General features: G+C 49.0%; 1 protein-coding gene across 8 annotated transcripts in view; it reads right to left on the reverse strand.

Annotated features, from left to right (window-relative positions):
* The window catches only part of Arhgef10 (Rho guanine nucleotide exchange factor 10), a 101205-nt gene that overhangs the window by 15365 nt on the left and 62948 nt on the right, over positions 1-22892 (reverse strand). For 7 of the 8 annotated variants that reach the window (XM_040733412.1, XM_040733406.1, XM_040733409.1 and 4 more), the window contains 8 exons: positions 13860-13975; positions 13252-13379; positions 12968-13068; positions 11179-11300; positions 10353-10439; positions 8759-8985; positions 8038-8195; positions 4249-4391 (listed from right to left, as the gene is read on the reverse strand). In XM_040733412.1, coding sequence (XP_040589346.1) covers positions 4249-4391; positions 8038-8195; positions 8759-8985; positions 10353-10439; positions 11179-11300; positions 12968-13068; positions 13252-13379; positions 13860-13975 — 1082 coding nt within the window. The remainder of the gene's footprint in view (positions 1-4248; positions 4392-8037; positions 8196-8758; positions 8986-10352; positions 10440-11178; positions 11301-12967; positions 13069-13251; positions 13380-13859; positions 13976-22892) is intronic. The other variant, XM_040733411.1, reaches the window with a different exon arrangement.

The following is a 22892-nucleotide window of genomic DNA, read 5'->3' on the forward strand; positions in this document are numbered from 1 at the left end:
GAAAGGCAGATCCCTCCAGGAGTAGCACCCCCACCCGAGCTGCATGAATGCACGTTGAGGTCCTGGGCTGCACCCACATCTCAGCTGTGGCTGCCCACAAAACAGGAACAGCATGAATCTCATTTTCCCAGAAAAGCAGGTTTTGCTTCTCTCTATAAATGTGTTCAGTTATTTTTAGGCTAAAAGCTGCCTAGGGGGGATCAGTACTTGGATGCAGATGCTCTGCTCTTTGAGCCTTGGAGACACTGTGCTGAGCCTCACTCTGGAACATGAGGCACCAGAAACCAGAAAGTGAATGCTGCCTTATCGCAGAAGCCTTCTGGGGAAGGCTGCAGAGCACCCCTGGGCATTTTTAGTTTACAAGTGATGAGGATGATAATGAAGATGATGATCATGCCATTTGGGGAAAAAAGATCTTAAAATAGTGTCATTATGTCTCAGTATAAAAACAACAGCTGACTAACAAAACATTACGCTGGCTCATGTATGTTTCTTTTAGCAAGACTTCTTCCTGTTGAAAAATGGAGACTTCAGCTCTAGTGTGCTGGATGCAGACATTTCCCTTCACCAACCAGGCAGTCCCAACTTAGGGGCCCAGGAGAGCGTCCCGTGACACGCAGCTGGGTCATGGGCGGGCCCTGTGCTATTTCAGATACAGCATCTGCAAGATGACATAGCTAGTTATCAAGACTGCCCTGTGGAGCATGGCGGCATAGGGTCTGGAACTCTCTAGGAACGTTATTTACAAGATGATGTCACTGGTACCCACAAAGGCTGCAACAAAATCCCAGGAAGCTGCTGTGGCCCCTGTGCCTTGGTAGGGAGGGCTCTGTGCTTGAAGGGAAGGTTCTTGCCACAACAGTGACTCACAGGTGGGTATAAAAGTGACCAAAGTTACCATGAGCTGTGGGGGAAACGCTTGTCCATGTTTCCTTCTGCCTCTCCTGTGGCCAGCTGGCAGGCCAGGTCTTGTGAACCCCCTCTTAAAAGAATCAGACACTAGAGTAGTGGCATACTCCAGTCATCCTGTACTCGGGCTGAGAGTAGGATCTTCATCCAGTTAAGGGTCAGCCTGGGAGGATGGGAAGCTACCCTGTTGTAGTCTCGGGGAGAAAGATTTGAGCCTGGGTCTACTGGGGAAATGTAGTGCTGTGTGCACCTCTGTCCCAGGTGCTGTAATGGAGCCTCACCTCCGGACCCTTGAACTGCCCTCGGGAGTCTACAGGCCTGAGACAGCATCTGCACTGATGAGCTCAATGGCAGTCAGGGCACACTACAGTTTACAGCTCTTGAGATGGGAGCACACTTAGGTCATGGGAGTGCTGAATGCTTGTGAGGCCCTGGATTCCATTCCCAGAACCAAAAACACCCTGAGTTCTCTGCACCTGGATGTTTCCACTCTCTCCCTGAGGTGACAACATGCCACCAATATATGTCCTGAAACAGACGCCTGAATGATATCTAAAACTGTGACATGTGAACTCTTAGCAAATGGCTTGAAGCCCTGCTCTGGCGAGCTGGCAAACACCCCCGGCGAGGACCTGCAAACGTTTTCTGAAGCTAATGATGATGGCAATAACAGTCATTCCAACATGTCAGATTAAATAAGCCACGTCCCAAGCAAGAAAGCCTATGACCTCTAGTATGACATGTAAAGGAAATTTTGTGATATGATTGGTTTGGGTTTTGTTGTTGTTGTTTTGATTTTTGAGTCAGGGTGTCTCTGCATAACAGCCCTGGCTGTCTTGGAACTCACTCTATAGACCAGGCTGTCCTCATACTCACAGAGATCCACCTGCTTCTGCCTCCTGAGTGCTGGGATTAAAGGAGTGTGCCACCACCACCCAGCAGAATGATTCATTTTTAATGGCTCAAAAAGACAATACCCATGTGACCTGAGCTTCCAGGGGGAAGAGCTGGGTGAGAGACAGTGGACTACATGTGGGCTAACCGGGCATTAGCAATCTGTACAGTAAGCAGTATAAGACATGGCTAGAAAACGCCAAGGCATGATGAAGACTACACAGGTCATGTATCTGTGAGCTGCAACCACACATACGGGGACTTGGGCAGCAGGCGTGACCACAGGCAGCCCACGCAGCACTGAGATAAAGGTGTGCTCAGGACCCACCATTCTCCAGTGAATGACACGTCCTCACGCCTGCACTCACCGCCTCCCCTGCAGCATAGCACACCTGGGCTTAACCAGCTCCCCCTGCGGAGGCTTGTTTTGAGTTTTTCCCGACTACCTTCCCTTTGGCATTCTGAACAGTAGAGTCCAAAAGATCAGAGGTTACTCATAGAGGGGGAGAAGAAGAAAGCAGTAAAGGACAGAGGGTTTTAGACACGGAATGGCTGTACATGGCGCTACAACAGACATGTGTCACTGCACCAAATGACAGCGGTGACATGTCAGTTCAGGCCTGCTGATGGAAACAAGCACGGCACGTGTCTGGGTGCTGGTGGCATGAAAGAGGGGAGGGCTGAGAGAGCAGAGCCATACTGCGGTCTGAATTTTCTGCTCAGTTTTGCCAAGAGTCTAAAGCAGCTCCAAAGATAAGGTTTATGCACAGAATAGAACCTTGCATACAGTCATGCTGACCTTGCATACAGCCATCCTGACCTTGCATACAGCCATGCTGTCATCTCTAACCTTGCATACAGCCATGCTGACATCTCTAACCTTGCATACAGCCATGCTGCCATCTCTAACCTTGCATACAGTCATGCTGCCATCTCTAACCTTGCATACAGTCATGCTGACATCTCTAACCTTGCATACAGCCATGCTGACATCACTGACCTTGCATACAGTCATGCTGACATCTCTAACCTTGCATACAGTCATGCTGACATCACTGACCTTGCATACAGTCATGCTGACATCTCTAACCTTGCATACAGCCATGCTGCCATCTCTAACCTTGCATACACCCATGCTGTCATCTCTAACCTTGCATACAGCCATGCTGCCATCTCTAACCTTGCATACAGTCATGCTGACATCTCTAACCTTGCATACAGCCATGCTGACATCTCTAACCTTGCATACAGCCATGCTGACATCTCTAACCTTGCATACACCCATGCTGACATCTCTAACCTTGCATACAGTCATGCTGACATCTCTAACCTTGCATACAGTCATGCTGACATCTCTAACCTTGCATACAGTCATGCTGACATCTCTAACCTTGCATACAGCCATGCTGACATCTCTAACCTTGCATACAGCCATGCTGACATCTCTAACCTTGCATACAGCCATGCTGACATCTCTAACCTTGCATACAGCCATGCTGACATCTCTAACCTTGCATACACCCATGCTGACATCTCTAACCTTGCATACACCCATGCTGACATCTCTAACCTTGCATACACCCATGCTGACATCTCTAACCTTGCATACAGCCATGCTGACATCGCTAACCTTGTATACAGCCATGCTGGCATCGCTAACCTTGCATACAGCCATGCTGACATCGCTAACCTTGCATACAGCCATGCTGACATCGCTGAGGCTTCGGGGTGTGTGACTGCCCATTTCCCCTCTTGTCAGTTGCCTCTAAGGCCCTCTCAACACTCTGTCAGATTGGCTGTCTCTCTCTTCATGTCTAGGAAGGCCTTGTTGTATACCAAGTATGTTCATTGTTGATCATGAGTACAGGAAATATTTCCCCAATTTTCAAAATGAATATATTGGGGCATGCGTACTAAATATTAGGTGTGAAAGGTTCCCCAGTGTGGCGACTTCTGGAGTCTCATGCCTTGGGAGAGGCACCCTCAGAGCACAGCGATCTCCTCACTGATCCTGCTTTTTGTCCTGGGAGTTTACGGTTTCTCCTTTTGTTAAAATTCCCATGCAGAGGATGTTTTGGGGTTATGAAGCCTGGATTGGTTTTCCGAATGTCCTGCTAGTCCTTCCTGCATCCCAGGAAAGATGCCCCAACCCACTGATGAGAAATGATACTCCAGTCAAGTGCTGATTTTCCTGTGTCCCCGAGGGCTGTTTATACTGAATGTATTTTTAAAGCAATCTTTCCACTACTTAGCAGGCAAACACATAGCAATTACGTCCCAGAGAAAAGGTTAGGAAATAGTTGAATTTTCTAGTTAACCGTATCTTTCTAAGCAATGCACCAGAATGCGCCAACCACTACTGCCACTCACTGCATGACGTCTGGCTGCTGCTGGAACACACCCTGTCACAGCTGGCCACAGCTGGATGTGGTCTTCAGGACTCACCTCTATCGTGTGCGTCTCCAAGCTGGCCATGAACACCTGCCCTCCCGAGGCTGCCCACAGTGCGCCTTCCACCAGGAGAAGACTTCTGACAGGCAGGACGCCCAATTTGATCACTTGCTGGGGTTCAGGGTTCCAGGATCCATCTTAAAAGAAAAGACTTTTAGTTCCTCTTGAGCATGGGGACAGAGAAACATGACCACACTTCACTGCAAAAACACAAACCAAGTACCAGCTATGACCACGATATGATGCTTGTCTTAACATAGAGTGTTCAGGGGCCCAGGAACCAGCCCTGGCTCACAGAGTCCGCAGCATACGGAAGGCATAGAAGACACAGGCAGGTTGGGCCCCGCCTTCCTATGGCATGTCCCTAGACATGGTCCCTGCTTTCTGTAAGTTAAGTATCGTTTCTTCATCTGTAAGATGGGGACAGTACTGTCATTTTCAAGAACTAACAATGAGATTTATAACCAAACGCCCACTGCAGGACCTGTCACGTGGTTCCGCAGATCCTGCTACAGTACAGCGGTAATGAGTGAAGTGATGGGTTGTCAGAGAGACCACATCATGTTCAAAACATCCTGTGATGCCTGTAGCATCATGAGGAGAACCTGTCTTCACTGATGGTGAAAAGACCAAAACCAAGCCAAAGGCCCTGCTCTTCTAATGTCTCCCAAAGACGTACTCCAGAGATCTGGGATGAGTTCTGCCATAACTTAAAATGAAGTATAAATCAATAGCATGGCGATGGTAAAGATTGAAAGCAAGATTTAATGTGAATTTTAAAGCGGCTGACGCGACTATCTTGTAAGTGTGTAACTCTTCATTCATCAAGTCCCAGGATTCTCAGGGTAATTACATCATCAGTGTGACTTCCCTGTCATGTGGGTTCTCTTAGCTCAGAAAAAAACAAGGTCTCTGCGTTTTCTCTGTCCTGACCGGAAGCCCTGAACCTTTGAGTACAAAGCCTATGAACAAAGTGAGCCGAGCTGGGCTGTTAGAGGCCACTGGGCAAGCTACAGCTACCATGGTGCACTTTTCTCAGGAGTTCTGCTCAGGCTGCACAATGTTGCCAGGTAAGCTTTGAATTGGTGTCTTGGTCTGCTTTTCATGCAATAAGTGTCCTGGGTTCGCATACCATTAGATGCATGTGTGCACACACGCGTGCATTCATGCATGCATGCACACAAAAATGCAGGTGTGTACACAGCCACGTGCAAACACACACACATGCACATATCTTCACGGTTCCCTCACCTGCCCTAACATTCGTACAAGCAGCCACCCCAGGTGGTACTCACAGGCCTTCACAGCACTGCAGCCTGTACCTGTGCTGGAACTCGTGTGTGTTCAGAGTAGATACAGTGTCCTCTGACGCTCACAGACTCCTAAGGGCATGGCATGGCATGGTATGGGATGAGAATGCAGACCTCTGAAGCGAGACAGAGCTCTACCTCAGGCTGCCAGAGGAGTGTGGTATTGCTGACTGACCGTGTGGTTCCTTTGAAACAGGAACTCCAAGATCAAAGGTGGGGTGACCCACTTTAGATATTTTACTTTGGTTAAGGTTTCGACTTCCAACAATCGGCCTCTGTTTTCTGGCCGCCTGAGAAAGCTCTCTATTCCTCACACACTGTAGTCTTGTCTCCCTGGGAGGGCCACGCACAACCTCCCTGCTGAAAGTGTGTGAACCTGGGCCAACTCTTGGGACAACTTCTTCCTGGTAGGTCACCTGCACTACAGCCAGACTTCATACACGAGCTAACAATACTGATAAACCCAAGTCTTCGCAACCTGAAGCATTCCCATAAAGTCCCAGGCTTCCAAACCCCACTCCAAAGCATCTGACCCTCGTCTGGGAAGGCCACAGTCTCCAACCAATCACATCGTTCACCACCAAGGATGGAAGGACAACAGGGGAAGGGTGGATGCTCGGCCACCTTACTCTCCGCCACCCAGGCCTGCCCGCGATGTGCAGGCAGTACAAAACACGGCAGGGAGGCTGCAGAGACAGTGGGATTAGGAAGTCACTGAGTGACACGATGCATACTGTATAATACAGCACACAGCTAGGTTGGCCAAGCCCAGGGATGCACAGCAATGAAAAAAAAAAAACAGATGGCCAAGGGAAAGGATCAAAGAAAACTACCTGGAATCCGGAAAGAAAGGGCATCATGGATAGGGAAGCATAAAACAATCTAACGGCAATCAGAAAATTCAACAACAGAAAAACGAAGGCTATACAAAAATCCCTGTGCACATGCCTTCTCTAAGAAGGGTAAGCAAAGAAAACAGCGGGAGTGAGACCAAAATACCTCTAAAAACAGACAGGCTAGAAAAGGAATTATTAGCTTTTTACTGGAACAGAGGGCTGGGGACAAGGCTCAGGGGCCAAGATTTTGCTCTACGAGCAAGCACAAGGCTCAGTTTGGTCTCTAATACGTTAACGATAATGAAGTAAGACCAGGTGAAGTGGAAGCATGGTCTAAGTCACTGTGTCATTCTAACTTAGACGAACTGCACCAGAGTTATTCAAAGCTTCGCATACACACATGGAAAATCGACACCAACTTCTGCAATCAACTTTGAAGACGCGTTGCATCCCCCTGAAATCACCTCCTTCCAAATTTCAAAAAAGTCAATATTCCCATGCAGCGTGGTCCCCACCAAAGAGAGGTGTGGGGAACACAAGGCCCAGAGAGGGACAGTCGTGGGCAGCAACAGTGGACGGAGGTCCAGCGCTCCCCAGATAGAGCTCCACCTTGACGGGGCTCCGCAGGCCAGTAAGGAACTCACCAGCCACTTTCAAAGAACGCTCAGTAACAAATATTCAGAAAGCACCGGCAGGCATAGAGGGCAGCGTTGGGGCATGAAATCTCACACCCTACTTTGGAGAGGGTGGCTCTGAGACCCCTTAGGTAAGGCAGAGGGTCGCTCTGGATGTGTATGCACAGGGCCTGAGCCAGCTCTCAGGGAGCTGTGAGGCCAAGTGTGCAAGGCTATAGGGGCATTTGCTGAGCATGGCTGGCAGGAGAGGCTCAGGCTCTCGGCTTCAGCTTAGCGTATCTGTGTCTGCATGAGGGACTAGCAAGGAAGCCTGGCTACTAGCTGTGCAGCAGCAAGGACAGACCCTGGAAAAGCATTCCCACAAGGCAACAGCTCCAACTCACGAGCAAAGCTAATGAAAGCGACGGCAGAGCGCCCACAACACGGCAAGTCCCCCACGTCTGAGGAACAGAGTGGGGCTGCCATGCCCTCTGCCGGGAGAACCACAGAGGCAGGGGGATGGATCTACCGAGAAGAGCATGCGAGCCTGCACAGTCCTCTTTCCTTCTTCAGCATAGCCCATCAGGATGGCTAGTCAACATGCTGCCGTGATGCAGGACTGGAGGCTGAGGGGCACACACAGGGAATGAGTGCTTCTGAGATGGCAAGGACTGGGCTCAGAGTTCGTGACCCTGCGAGGGCAGATGCGGCCAGTCACAACAGTGCCATATGGAAGGATCATAGAGGGAGAAGCCAACCCTGGATGGCTGTTGTCTCCCAACCCCCCATGAAAGCGGGCTTGAGTGATGGAGGAAGGCCCAGGAGAGCACTGGGGTGGGCCTTCAAGGCTGATCTGCACTAATCCGAGCAGGAGGAAGGCCCTCGAAACCAGCTTTAGAAATGCATCACGTGTCCATCAGTGCGTTTTGGGGAAGGAGCAAGTCACACAGGTTTGGACAAGCAGCACCACGGAAGGTGAGACTGACGGCTGGCCCAGGTTCAGGACTGAGTGTGTGTAGTTACCTGCAGCCTTGGTGTAGCTGGCGACTGACCCATTGACCAGGCCTGCATACAGGCCCTGTGAGGAACAGGCCAGGCTCATGACCGTGGATTTGTCGGGGGTGTAGAAGTGCTGGAGCCTCACTTTCTTGCAGCCCTGACTGCTTTTGTAGATGGAGATGCTGCAAGAGAAAAGACACGCGTTAGCAGGCCCATGTGGGAAGTGCCTGGGCCCCCTCCTCCAAGACCTGGCACCAGTCAGCATTGGCAAATGGTGCGTGGCCTTCCTGTGGCCTGCCCTCCCCGCTCTTAACACACACTTAGCTACATTAAAACACCTGCAGCTACTCTGATTTCATTCTTACAGCTTAGAGAGACATTCTGGGTCATAGTTTACTTTCTTCCTATAGACTCTGGAATGGTAGTTTAATTTGCCATTAAACAGTGTCAATGTTCCACGTGGTTATAACATCAAATATTGATGCTTCATTCCAAAACTGGAGAAGTGGTGTATTTTCAAGAAGAATTAACAAAACCAAATCATTCTAGGGGTAAGCAGTGGGGAGCTTTCCCCTTTATGTCTTTTCGTAATAACTGCCATGGGTGTGGCTGGCTGGCCACTTTGGGGGCAGTGACCTTGACTCCTTCCCCTTGCATCTTATATTAGGCTCATGCTGCCCCACGCGGGAGGTGACGTGACTCATCTTGCACTGAAGGCAATCCCTACAGCAGTGACGATCTCTACCTCCCTTCTTCTGTGCCCAGGCAGATGGTGGGCACGTGGGTTGCTCTCGAGGCTGTGGCCTCTGGATCTGTGGCATCACTGGACTCTTGGGGCTTCAACTCCTCGGCGGGAATGTACACCATGCACAGGATCCGAGACTCCACATTGAAGCACTCGATGACTTTGGGGCTGGAACTTTGAAAGGAGACGATGGCGACCTGACCCATCTGATGGCTGCAGCTTCCGATCTGAGGGAGATGGTGAGGGAGAGAACAGGTGTGAACTCAGGAGGCACAGGTCTGGAACTGCTCCATTTTCGTATCAGGCATGACCCTGCACATGCAGAGCCTGGCCTATGAAGGTAGCGATTTTCAAGTGTGAATCACACAGAGAGAGCAGGCGAAGTAAAAGGATGCCTAACGGAGTCCATTTCTCCTTTCAGCGATTAAAACTCTCGCCAGCATGAATACAACCTTATTTTCAAAGTGAGAAGTGCACACGTGAAAGACCAGACACTCGTCCCTTACACGGCTGCAAGGGTCTGTTCACACACTCATTTTATAAAGAGCACATTAGTGGCGGCGTGAAGTAAGCTGACAAGAAGGTGTCACAGCGCTCAGCCTTAGTGGAGACAAGTCCTTCAAGGGGTGAAAACTGAAAGCACCCAGCCCACAGCGGGTCACCCCAGGGGGAATGTTGTGTGCTGCCAACCAGATCTGGATTTCTGCAAGGAGCCTGAGCCTCACGAATGTCTACAATCCTCCCCTCACTCAATAGTCTGGAGGGAGCCTGACCCCTGACCCCTGCTGACAGACAGCAGGGGGGTCCTGGTACTTAGTACTCTCCAATCTTTTCCCTCCCACCTGGGGCAGGCTGCCACACCTCCCTGGCTCTCCAGCATGTGCTCCATGTTACAAGTAAGCAACTCCATCTGACCCTGTTGGAAGGAGGCCAAGTCATCAAGTCCCTGGTCAGTGGTGTGTGTGTGTGTGTGTGTGTGTGTGTGTGTGCAAATCATGCATCAGCAGCTACAAATCTGCTCAGCAGCAAACTACAATCCAGAAGGAGTTAAGCGTCTCTGTTGAGCCCTAGGTGGGCATGCTGGAACACCAGCTAGCCACACTGTTCCATCCTAAGCACACTAGGAGCAGTACTGCAACAGAGTTGTCGACCTGGAGTGATGAATCCTGAAAGAGGCAAGGGGAGAGGCAGGAGGCATGGGCCCAGGCCCAGGGAAGTTCCTCTGCTGTGCAAGAACCAGACAGGGCTGCTGGAGCACTGCTGAGAGTCTAGGCATCGTGTGGAACAAACTCATCTTAACCAAGGCAGCCCTGTACAAAGCCAGCAATGTTTTGGAAGAGGAGGAAAGCCAATGTGGTGGAACAGCAGAGTAGAGGGCATGCCAAAGTTATCCTCACAGCGTTTAAGTTCCTTGTCTTGCATCTTTCCTCAACTGTTAAAAAGTCTTAGATGAAAAAGAATGAAAGGCAACACTTTAATTCCTAAGCCCACACCTCGGGGGAAGGGTTCTGTCTGGAAAGCTAGCCTGGCATTCTCCAGTGAACTCCCCTGACAGTTCTTTGTCAACGGCCTAAAGACAAGCAAGGAGCCTTACCCACAGGAAGCCGCGCGCTGCAGAGGGTGAAGCTGGTTGGCTCTCGTTGCTTAGGTAAGGCTCGGGGTTATAAGCTGCGCATTCAATCTACAATGGAACACAACACTGTGGATTCAAACTGTTTTCCACCCTTTGCTGGTTGAAGCATGGGCCAGAGCCCATGCAAACAAACAGCCAGTTGTGGAAGTCTCACGTGTTTATTTTGCAGACATGAATTCCCAAGGAGGTTTGGCCTTTAGAACCCCTCAACCATGCTGAAAGCCAGCTGGGCACGCCAAATCATGCAGGAGCAGGACACGGATGGTGTGCCGGGGCCTTCCTGACACATGTGCTGTGTTAGTTTGCAGGGCAGGCTTCTGAAAGTGTGCCTCACTTGAGCTGGGGACAAAGCAGTCCCCGTGAAGTGGGTCCGAGGCCAGGAATATGAGAGAGATAACAGTGTCTTTTCTTAAAGACAGGCATAGGGCCTTGCCAATGGCGTTGGGCTTTAGTGTGTAGGATGAGGACATTGTCCACAATGCACTACTGACACACATCAAGCAGACAAAGGCTTTGGAGTCCTGACCCTCTGCAGAAGGGGACTGTCCATCAAGCGGGAGCACCGCAGAAGAGGCAGGTGCTGGAGCACAGTGGGCACGTGGCCTACAACAACCTCAGCCAGCAGCAGGTCTCACAGCAGCAGGCAGGGGCTAAGCCTCATTGGTGGACTCCCAGAAATGGCATCTCCAATACTGGTAATACGTTTCCTCTCAAGCTGTAGTAGATCTTACGCCAGTATTCCCCAGGTAAACCCTCTGCAAAAGCAGGCACCGCCCAGGACCCTCACCTTGAACTCTGGCTGCTTGGCCACCATCACAGGCATGTGTCCCACCAGGAGAGGGTGCGTCTCCTTCTTGGCTAGGTTACCATCATCATCCACGCAGAACCATCCCATGTGGTTCTCCTCCTCTGTGGCACATTCAGAGAGAGCAGAGCTGAGCTGCTGGGGTGAGCCTTAGTGCCTCCTCGTGTCCCAACAGCTGTACCCAACACTCCCTGGCTCGTGAGCAAAAAGGATTTTATCTTGAGAAACAACGCTGCCTGTCCCTAGCCGGAGGGTGGGGGGAGGTAAACTCTCACTGCTGCAGCCTGATGTGCAGCGTGTCATGGGCCCCACACTCCCCATCCACCCTGAACTGAGTGCGCCAGCACCACAGGCTGGGTCCACCCGACAGGACTGGGTCCTTCAAGCAGTCGAGCTGGACAGGCTCAGTGAAAAACACCTAAACATGAAGACAAAATTCGCTCCTAGAGACAGTGGCCATCTTCGCTTTGAGAAAAAACCAGAAGGGAGCTCACCGCCATGTTATTTCACAAGGGGTCAGCCCCTTGTTTGTGGAGCACAACCCAGTGAGTCACCCAGGAGAAGACAAAGAGCTATGTCCCTGCCTCAGTCAGGCCAGGGGGTGTCCCTTTCACAATAAAAGTCTTTCTCTTTTCACTGACTATTGCTTTCGAGGGAACCAGCAACAACCTACTTATGTTTCAGTCTTAGGGGACAGTTCAGACCGTCTGCACTTAAAAGAGGACTTCAGAGATCCTACCCACATCCACATCCATACCTATACACACGCCAGCACTCACTCACATGCTACATATACGTATGCACGGGACACCCCAGTGCAAACTGAGTAAGAAATGTGTGTATATAAATTCTATACAAACCACACACAGCTGGATCTGCCCCCTCCCTCTCTCTCATCGTTCCGTCTAGCTACCCACCTACCTACCATCAACCTCTCACCTGCCTACCTAGTTACCCACCTACCTACCATCAACCTCTCACCTGCCTACCTAGTTACCCACCTACCTACCATCAACCTCTCACCTGCCTACCTAGTTACCCACCTACCTACCATCAACCTCTCACCTGCCTACCTAGTTACCCACCTACCTACCATCAACCTCTCACCTGCCTACCTAGTTACCCACCTACCTACCATCAACCTCTCACCTGCCTACCTAGTTACCCACCGTCTATCAATCTACCTCCCTACCGTGTGTCATCTACCTATCCGCCTCCCTCTCTTTACCTACCCTGTTCCCCATTATCTGTCGATTTGCTTGATTATCATTGTCATCCGTGTATCGATCTACCTACCCATTGACATAGGTGAAAAAGATAGCAGAACCAGAACTCAATTATAAGGCCACATCTAGCCACAGGGAAACCATGGGACTGATTTCTAGAGCTGGCGGCCCTGAGTGACAAGGGATGGATAGGCTGCACTCCCAGTCACAGGAGCGCAGAGGCTGAGATGATGTGTGGGTCCTGCTCTTTGAAAATGGGCCCACACCAGGGTTTCAGGTCTGGACCAGGGCTATAGCCTCAGGGGCCCACCCCTGTGCTCAACTGTCATAATATCCAGGAATGTCTTATCCCAATGGAAGGAAGCAACTGGCATGTTCTTGTGTAACTTAATTCTTCCATTTAAAGCTATGCCTCCAAGCCACAGGAGGTTCTCTCTACACCTGGTTTTATCCGCCCAGGGGTAAGCGTCATCATCCATCCTGCTGACTGAAACATCTACTTCTTAATGGAGCGTGCCCCAGTTAGCTTACATCCGGCGTCTTACCAAGTGCCAGCTTGGCCATCTGCAGGCTGCTGACCCAGGATTCCTTGATAGCGGGTGTAAACGTATTGAACACAGCAGTGAAGAAAGTGGGCCGCCCTGACCTGCCAGAGGAGAGAAATATTCCCTTTATAGACCGCACCCCAGAGCACACAATCCCTCGTTATAGACCGCACCTCAGAGCACACAATCCCTCTGCACAGTCTGCCGTGTGATGCAGCCATCAAGCCAGAAAACACAATGACGAAGAAATGCTACGGTTTGGGATTTGTTTTGAAGTTACTGACTTGTCCTGCTTTCCGGGGAGCTGTAACTGAATTCTGCAGCGGTCGGCGGCTCTGATTTCCTCTTCTTTTTTCAGGATCAGTCGCTGTAAGCCTGACGTCCAATCGTGGGCTACTGACTGGTTTAAATTCTACAGAGGAGATGCATAATGTGTTCGTTAGGTTTTAGTGCATTTTGCTTTGTTTTGGGATGAGGTCTCACTCTAGTCGAACTCACTATGTGGCCCAGGCTGGTATTAAAGTCATGGCAATCCTCCTGCCTCATCCTGCCAAGGTGGGGGTGATTACAAGCACGAGCCAGCATGCTTCGCTTGCACACACTTTTAGGAGAGGAGAAAAGGCAAAGCTCTCTCTTGCACACCCCTGGGAGACTCAATCATATTCATGTCCGATTACAAAAGCGAATCCCTTGGGGTTGATCACGTAGAGATATAACTGAGGCTGACGTACTGCAGCAGGGAGGAGAGCTAGGCTACCCTGAACAACAGAAAAGCTGCACTGGGCCTAGTCCTTAGAGACATCCAAGCACTCAATTCAGGAGAACTTGGAGACAAACCCATGCTCACAGATCTGGAAGCCACAGCAGCATCCCATCCCAGAGGCCCCGTTACCTGATAGCTCCCTCGGAGGTTTCCTATCAGCTGCGAGATCTGGCCAACAACATTCAGGTCATGCAGTAGGTTCTGCAGATCCTGGTACAGCTGCCCTGGACCCATGTAAACTTTGTCTGAAAGTGCAAACGAAAAACAAGAGTCACTTACTTCCTGCTTGGGGAGGCACCAAAATAAATTTTAGGTTTGCCTTTTTATTGTAAGTTGAAGGGGAGCTGGAATTAAAAGAAAAAAATAGCTTCAAGCATTTGGGAGTTATCCCTTTGCTAGTTGCTATTTTGAAATAATTTTATGTGTATAGAATGAAGCCTTTCACCTGCCTTCTGAGAGGTTTGTGTCTTGTCTCATAGGACTGTATATTGTGGTGCTCAGGATGACACAGAACTCACGGCCCTGTCACATCAGTTTCTGCTCATCGTTCTCATCCTGGTCCAGTCCAGGTCCTGACCTCCTTGAGTGTCCAGGCCTTCATCTGCCCACAGACCTCCCAATCTGTCTTTGATGAATTTTGACTCTTTTGAAGGACACTGCTGAATATCTTATAGAATATCTCACAATTTGGCCAACACTTTGTAGGAGAGAGAGAAAGAAAGATGGATAGATGAACTGATGGACGGACTAATGGGGGCACAGACGGACAGGGAAATTTTAGGTTTTCCTCAAACTCCTAGGTAGCCGAGGATGACCTTAAACTCTGGGCCCTCTTGCCTCTACTGCTAAGATTGGAACATGTACCAATGTGCTGTGTTCTGTGGTTCTGGGGATCAAACTCAGGGCTTCTTGAGTGTGCTAGGAAAGCAACTCCATCAATAGAGCTGCACCCCAAGTCCCCTAATTTTAAATGTAATCATTATTAGCAAGAAATGCCCACACATGAAATTTAATCAATCAGATTTCTAATACTTGAGGTATCCAACACCACAGAGTTCCCTAAGGGTGTTCCCCCAAGTTAAAACCCTTAGAAAGGACTGGAGATGGCTCTCTCCATAAGCTTGGGTCAGGAGATGATGAGCACACTTCTGTGTGTGTCCACAGTCAGTTCCTACCAGCCAGCCCCACTAACCAGGCCAGCTCCATCACTTATGGATGGCTTGCAGGGAGGGGTGGGGGCGATGATTTGCAAATACTTATCTCTAAATCCCACAGCTACGTGAGTGCTGAGAACAGACCCTCAATCTCCTTGGAAACCACCCAAGGTCACGCAGAGGCAAGATGGATTCGCACTTAGAACTACACTCAAAACCCATGCTGCAAACCCACCTGTCCTTTGTCCACCTTCCACGTCATATAAGTTATCATCACAGGGCCAGCCAGGGAAAGAGCCGGAATTCAGGGCCATATTTACTGGGACTGAACAGAGCCTGGGAACCTTGGTGTCTGGGTCTCAGTAGGATGGCCGCCTGGCCACAGCCTGTCTCAAGGGTCCCAGGCTGAGCAGTGCCCACTTGGGTTCCAGGCTCCGCTGCCAACCTCTCCAGCTTCTTAGGATTCTGATCACTGAAGTCTGCGAGTTCAGTCTGCACCCTGTCCTGAGAATCACACAGCTTGCCCCCATCCTTCATTCTGAACAGTATGTCACTGTGTCAAAGCTGAGACACAGCTGTATTCTCCCATGATAAAGGCTTCATAAATATGCATACCTTAAAATACGCACAGTCTCACTCAGGACAGAGAATTCTATCTGTATCAAAGGCACCACCATACGAGGGGTTACTTGGAATACAGACCTGATTTTATCACCCTTCATGCATTCTTGAGTTAGATGCCTCTCCAGAATCTTGAAGTTTCACCACACAAGGAGTAAACTGTGGCAATCATTATTATGATAGCATCTCCTGCATTCTAGGAGACCGGAACCGGACCTCACAGCTTAGTTAATGATACATCTTAAGGGTACTTAAGACTCATGACCTATGTATTCTGTGTACTCAGCCTGTTTGTTTAACCAGCTTTAAGAGAACAATGTAACAATCAGCCTTGTATTTCCCATGCAATCAACTTCTACAACCCAGGCTAATACTTAGCTTTAATCTTAAGATATGCATTCTTCCATATCCCTGACCCAGAGGGCAATGTGTGTGTGTGTACATATGCTATGGTAATAAATTCTGGAAACAGCAAATAAGTAGAAAGCAGCCTTACGCAATAAACTCCACCACAAATGCTGGAAGCAGCACACAGGTAATTATCTAATAGCATCTGTTTGTTTGTTATCTAGGTCAGAAGGGTTCATATGTACTAGGCAAAGTTTCATCCCTTGTAAAACACTGTTAAAGATGTCTGGAAAGTGCCCTTCATTCCTTTCCCATGATGATTTATGTGCTGTTCAATAAAAAGAAAACAGAGCAAAGGCCCTCTGTGAGGGATACAGGGACAGGGACAGGGACAGGGACAGACAAGACAGCATTCAGGCAGGCACAGACTCAGACTCATACAACAGACAAATTATAGACAGACCAGAGACTGGTAGCTACAGAGAGACAGAAGACATGGAGAAAAACAGAAAAGTCAAACTTGATTAACCTACTCCAGGGGCAAGGGCTTTGATTTCCTTCCTTTGTGAAACATTGATGAATTCTAGTGACACTGAATCCATTACTAATGCACTCAGTCGATGCAGTCGATATGCTAGGTGCGTCTGTGTGAACTCTAGTGACTCCAAATCTATCACTAATGCATTCAGTCACTGCACTGAATGTGCTAGCTGCATCTGTGTGAACTCTAGTGACTCCGAATCTATCACTAATGCATTCAGTCGCTGCAGTGAATGTGCTAGCTGCATCTGTGTGAACTCTAGTGACTCCGAATCTATCACTAATGCATTCAGTCGCTGCAGTGAATGTGCTAGCTGCATCTGTGTGAACTCTAGTGACTCCGAATCTATCACTAATGCATTCAGTCGCTGCAGTGAATGTGCTAGCTGCATCTGTGTGAACTCTAGTGACTCCGAATCTATCACTAATGCATTCAGTCGCTGCAGTGAATGTGCTAGCTGCATCTGTGTGAACTCTAGTGACTCCGAATCTATCACTAATGCATTCAGTCGCTGCAGTGAATGTGCTAGCTGCATCTGTGTGAACTCTAGTGACTCCGAATCTATCACTAATGCATTCAGTCGCTGCAGTGAATGTGCTAGCTGCATCTATGCACACACATACAACTACGATGCACACAATGACTATATTTTTCTTTACGCTATACTTACAAATGAAAACAATTTTATCTGGCAACTCACCCATTGCTCTCACTGTATAAACGTTAGAGAATAAACCACGAGTCAAACTGGTAGTGACACTTTATATGCTAATTAACTTTCTAGAACAGCATCTACTTTTCATTAGCTTTACAATCATTAATAAATGTTGGCTTTTACTTTTGGAAAGCAGCTCTTAAGAATTTCAGGACACATTTTTAGATTCCTGCAACTCTCTTCAGTTAGCTCACAGGCCAGGAAGAACTGGCTCCAGGGCTCACAAAACAGCTCCCTTCACCCGTGAAACCCCATCTCATCCCCCAGAGTCACAGCATCTCCTTGTCTCTGTTCTCTACCACTATAGCTTTGTCTTACCATAACCCATATCTAGTTTTAGCCCCCCTAAGTAATATAGTTTTATTTATACTGTGCTCAGTTGATGAGCCTTCAGTTTTAGGAGAAACTCCCTGGTTTGGAGGACAAGTGTCCACGGTGGCCACAGTCACAGAGCAGAAAAGTCTGCACCAAGAAACAGGTCTGTACGAGGTTGTCAAGGGACTCTGCTCCAGCGTCCTTACTTCCCATCTCTGAGAACAAGGTGAAGATCTACAAGGGACACCAACTTTCTGACGAGTGTTTCTAAACGGAGCGTGTCGAGAATACACCATTTGTGCTTGAATTTGGAAAGAAAATATCTCTCCCTCTCACTCACCTTGTGAGTGAGCCACATGTTTAAACTTTTCTACTTAAACCAGCCTTTCTTAGATTCCCGAAGCCATCTCTAGGCTCTCCCTCAGAGTCTCTATTCCCTTCAAGGAAAACACCTTGATGGGTGGTCAAGGCAGAGTCCTGAGCAGAGAGATCTCTGGAGGAGGGGAGAAAGTGACAAGAAACAGGACGGATCCAAGGTTAGGCTGTTCGTGTCACCTCACAGACACCTGGAGACCTTCTTCCGAAGGGAAGAAACACGGGGACACCGCCAACAGCCAACTGTACCCAGACTACTCAGGAAAGAGACAACAGGTCTGCACCATGGCCACACCTTACACAGCAGGCACTTCACCTACCGAGTCATCTCCTCAGCTCAAAAAACAAACAAACAAACAAAAAACTTTTAAAAAATGATGTGTGTGTGCACAGCTGTCTAAAGGCGCTGCCTCTGGTGTGAATCCGGGGCAGGAAGGGAGGCTACTTTCTTCTCAGTGAATAAAAGACCTTTGTATTGAGACTCCCAAGGGGTGTGTCCGCCTCTGCCCAGCACAACAAAATGTACCAAGTGCCACCTGAGCATGAGCAGCAGACACGGGGGACGCAGAGGAAGAACAGGAAGCCGCAGACCTCGGTGCCAGGCAGCAGGCCAGAGAATCTCAGCTCTTGGAAGAACAGTACACTGACAGCCTGCAGAGCGCAGCGGGGCTCAAATGCTACTTCCCTGCAGGAAAGAACTTCCTGTTTTCTATCCAAACCCCATCAAGTGAAAACACACAATCAGAAAATTTGTTAGAGCGTGTTTCCAGCTACCTGGAGACAAATGCTTGGCATTTTAGATCTGGTGGGTTGGTTCTCTATGGAGGCTGGCACACGTTGTTCCATGTCTTTCCCCCAACTTTCTCATGGGCGCTACCCTCCCTCCCTCCCTGTTTCTATGGAAATCCCTAGAACTAGTTAGAAAATCCAGGGTGTAAGCTGAATGGAATCTTATGTGACAAACAAGGACGGGACTGTGTGGCTAAGTCAACAGCGAGGACATCGACAATAACCTGGGTGGGCGTGTGGACTCAGACACGGCCCTCACCGAGTCTGGAAGCTGAACCATCTCTGATGCTGGCTGAGGGATGGGGTTGGGGAGGCGGCAGAGGGTTTCCCAGGCCCAGCAAGGCTGTTCCAGCAGGGGTGGGACGTGAAGTAGAGGACGCAGGGAGCAGGTGTGACTGGAAGCAGTCAGCCATGAGTCACCACAGGCTCCCATGTGGGCCCCCCACCTGCCCCCCCGGAGCTGCCACCAATCTCATCTCTGGGCAAACACTTCCCCCCCAAACCCCAGAATCCCATCTGATTTTCCCAAGCCTCCAGAGAATCAGCAGGAATGGGAAGGAATTGCTATCTTCTGGCATGTCAACCAGGTCCAGTCTGTGTCCCTGTCCTCGCCCCCACAGGGCCACTTTCCTGGATCCAGGCTCCTGATACCTAACTGCTCCCTGAGAGCAAAAACCTGTGTGTCACTGGTGAGAGGGGGTCAAGTCCACCTCCTGCATGTGGATACTTTGTTTTCCAGAACCATTTGGCAAAGAGCTTTTAAACAAGAACCCCCCCAAACACATACAACAAAAACAAATACAGAAGGCTAGGCATTACATTAAACCGACAAGTTTCCACACAGCAAAAAGAACAATCAACTGATATATCTTAGAAGACATAAAGATGATTGCAAGTTAATCATGTGACAGAGGATTACATCTAGACCATTTGTAACAAAAATCCAATTACTACAATTAAAAGTGGGCAAATAATCTGAACAGGCATTCTTTTTTAAAGTTTTAACAATGTTTCTTTTTATCTTTAATTTTTTTCATTAATTTTTACATGCCAATCCAACTTCCCCTTCCCTCTTCTCCTCCGGCTCCTCCCACCTCCCATTTGCTCCTCTGAAAGGGTAAGGCCTCTCCTAGGAAGTCTACTAAGTCTGTTTCATCATCTCATTGAGGCAGGACCAAGGCACCTCCCCAACCCCCACAACCCTGTGTCTAGGCTGGGCAAGGCATCTCTCCATATGGAATGGGTTCCACTAAGTCAGTCTGTGCATTAGAGTTAGAACTTGGACCCACTGCCAGTGGCCTCATATATTGTCCCAGTCACACCATTGTCACCTATATTTTAGGGGAGTCTAGTTCAGTCTTATGCAGGTTCCCCATTTGTCTGTCCTGAGTCAGTGATGTCTCACTAGCTCGGGTCAGCTGATTCTGTGGGTTTCCCCATCATGGTCTTGATTCCTTTGTTTATATTTTCACTCTGCCCTCACTTCGATTGTACTCCAGGAGCTGGGCCATTGGTTAGTTGTGGATTTCTGCATCTGCTTGTATCTGAACAGGCATTCTTAAAAATAAAATATACAAGTAGCCAAAGAGTTCACAAAGAAAAATTCCACATCACTAATCACTGTGGAAAGGCAAATCAAATTACACATTGCCTCACAACAGTAAGAATGGCTGTCATCAAAAAATAGCAGGCTAGAGAGACAGCTTGGTAGCTAAGAGCACTGGCTGCTCTTCCAGAGGACCCGGGTGCAGTTACCAGCACCCACATGGCAGCTTGAAACTGTCTATAACCCCAGTTCCAGGTTATCTGATACCCTCACACAGACAATGTGCACAAAAACATAAATAGATAGATAAAATAAAAAGAGTATATTTAAAAAAATTAATAACAAGTACAGATGAGAAGATGGAGAAAAGGGAATTACCGACTGGCGCTGATGGGAGTGTAGAATTTTGGTATAGCCAGCACAGAGAACAGCATGGAGGCTCCTCAGAAAGCGGCAAACAGACCACCATATGATGTAACTATCCTCCTCTGAGTATACATCCAAAGGCAATCAAGTCAACGTGTCAGGCAGACCTGTGCTGGTCTCACAAGCGCCAAGACACAGGAGCAGCCTTGGTGCCCCTCAGCAGACAGAGCAGACAATGAGAATGGTACACACACAATGGAAAACTATATTCCCTGACACAGAGTAGTGAGCCCCATCATTTGCAACAAAATGAATGGAACTGGAATACACTGTGCTAAATGAACTAAGTTGGACACAGAAAGATAAGCACCATGTGAGGAAGGCAAGAAGAGGCTCCAAACACAGAACAGCCATCCAGAGGCTAGGGGTGGGGAGAGGACAGGAACACTGCAGACAGACACACTCAGTTCTAAGCAGTATGATGTGACTCTAGTTTACAACAGCCTATGGATAACTGGGAGAGAGATGACACGAAGCCCCAAACACTAGGCGACAACAAGGAGATGGTAGCATTAAGCACCCAGACTGGTCAGGACGTAGTATATGTCAGTACTGAAATGTCACACTGTGACCCACAAACATTTATAATGATTATGTGTTAACCAAAAGTTGAAAGACAACTTTCCAGGAGATGGGAATACTAAGGCTCTTGTTCAATCATCATATTATGAATTCAGATGGCAAATTATCATATTATCTGACATAAGCATGCTAAGTATATTAATAATTCATAGTAAGCAGCACCAGGGGATGTGTTCTTATTTGGATGATGAAGACCAGAGTCAAGTGAGGTCATAGATATACTGAGCCCCCGGGTTACCTAGGGATCGTATGCTAGATAAACCAATAGAGAATAACCACCCGGCACAGAAAGTGGGGACCTGCTTCTGTATTACCAGTGTGCAGAGGGCGGGCTAGAATGCAGAATCCCAACAGATGGTTTATAATCTGTTTACCAGTCAGAAGCCACAGCCTGAAAAGTCAGTGAAACCTTTTAGACTGTCCCAGAAAAGAGCACACTTTGCAAAGTAATTTCAGGGGCTCTCAACACTTAACCCAACCCATGGGTCCCTGGAGGAGCCCGGTTCACTGGTTCCCAAGCCTCTCTCTATGTGCAAAGTTTCTCATGGAGATTAATGCGCATACCCCGCCCCCCACGGGAGCCTGCTTTCTGGGTGCTTGGAGCCCTGCAGGGGCAGCTCCTTGCTGCTTCTGCTGGCACAGCCTCACCCTTTCCCAGCACCAGTTGCTAGGCAGTGACACCCACACTCTGCCTCCAACACAAAACAACAGACCCAGGTTCCAAAACTGAATGTTACAGCCATTCAAACAGCACAAAAGTCATATGATTTCAACGAGAACAAGAACTTCTACCTAGCTTCTCAAAATGCCCCATGATAATACACCCAAGGGAAGGGAAAGAACACAGAGACCAGACTCTCAAGGAAACAGGAACAAGACTCAGGGACGTCTCCATGTGACTGAGCTGACCACTCACTAACCAGCTCAGCCTGGTGCTGGTGTGGTTGAGTGGCAGCTGGGAGAGTGGCTCATTTGATCCTAAGGGCAGCTGACCCCGCTATGAGGTAAATTTGGACAAACCCAGCCCAGCCCTTTCCAGTGTCCAGTGTTAGATAGGCCAGCAAGCATGATGTCTGCCACAGCAATGGCAAGTGCAAACCCTCTTCTCCCCTCCCCTCTGGCTTTTTGGTTTTTTGGTTTTGTTTCCTCTGTGTAGCTCTGGCTGTCGTGGGACTTGCTCTGTAGACCAGGCTGGCCTCAACTCAGAGACCCACCTGCCTCCGCAATGCTGGGATCAGAGGCATGTGCCACCGCTGCCTGCCAGCAAACCTCTCAGATGCAGGAAACCAGCCCCTCACTGAGGCCTGCATGCACACAAGACAACTCGAAGGAGTGGATTCTCTCTTCCACCGTGTAAGCGGCAGAGATCAGACTCAGGTCAGTCAGGCTTGGTGGCATGTGCCTGCCGAGCCGTCTGACCAGTAAGAACATCTTAAGTGCCTGGCCGCCAAAAGGAAGAGAGGTAAAAGGGTACCGACTTGTGGTGAAGACTGGCTAACCAACTTGGCTGCACGGCGCATTTCACTTGACACATACACATCAAAGCATCGCATGTTAGACATAGTTGGCTTGCATTAAACCTCAGCAAGTGGGCAAGTATAGTCTGGGAGGCACACCACTCATAGATAGCCCTTCAAGATTCAGTCGTCACTGCTATGGGTACCGCTCGGACAAAGACTCACTGGGCCTCAAGCAGCAAGAGGATAGGCAACTTAGGCTTTTCCAGTTCTATGCTCCGAAGAGTGGAGCA

Source organism: Mesocricetus auratus, unplaced genomic scaffold (assembly GCF_017639785.1).
Source record: "Mesocricetus auratus isolate SY011 unplaced genomic scaffold, BCM_Maur_2.0 Super-Scaffold_100031, whole genome shotgun sequence".
Taxonomy (NCBI): Eukaryota; Metazoa; Chordata; class Mammalia; order Rodentia; family Cricetidae; genus Mesocricetus; species Mesocricetus auratus.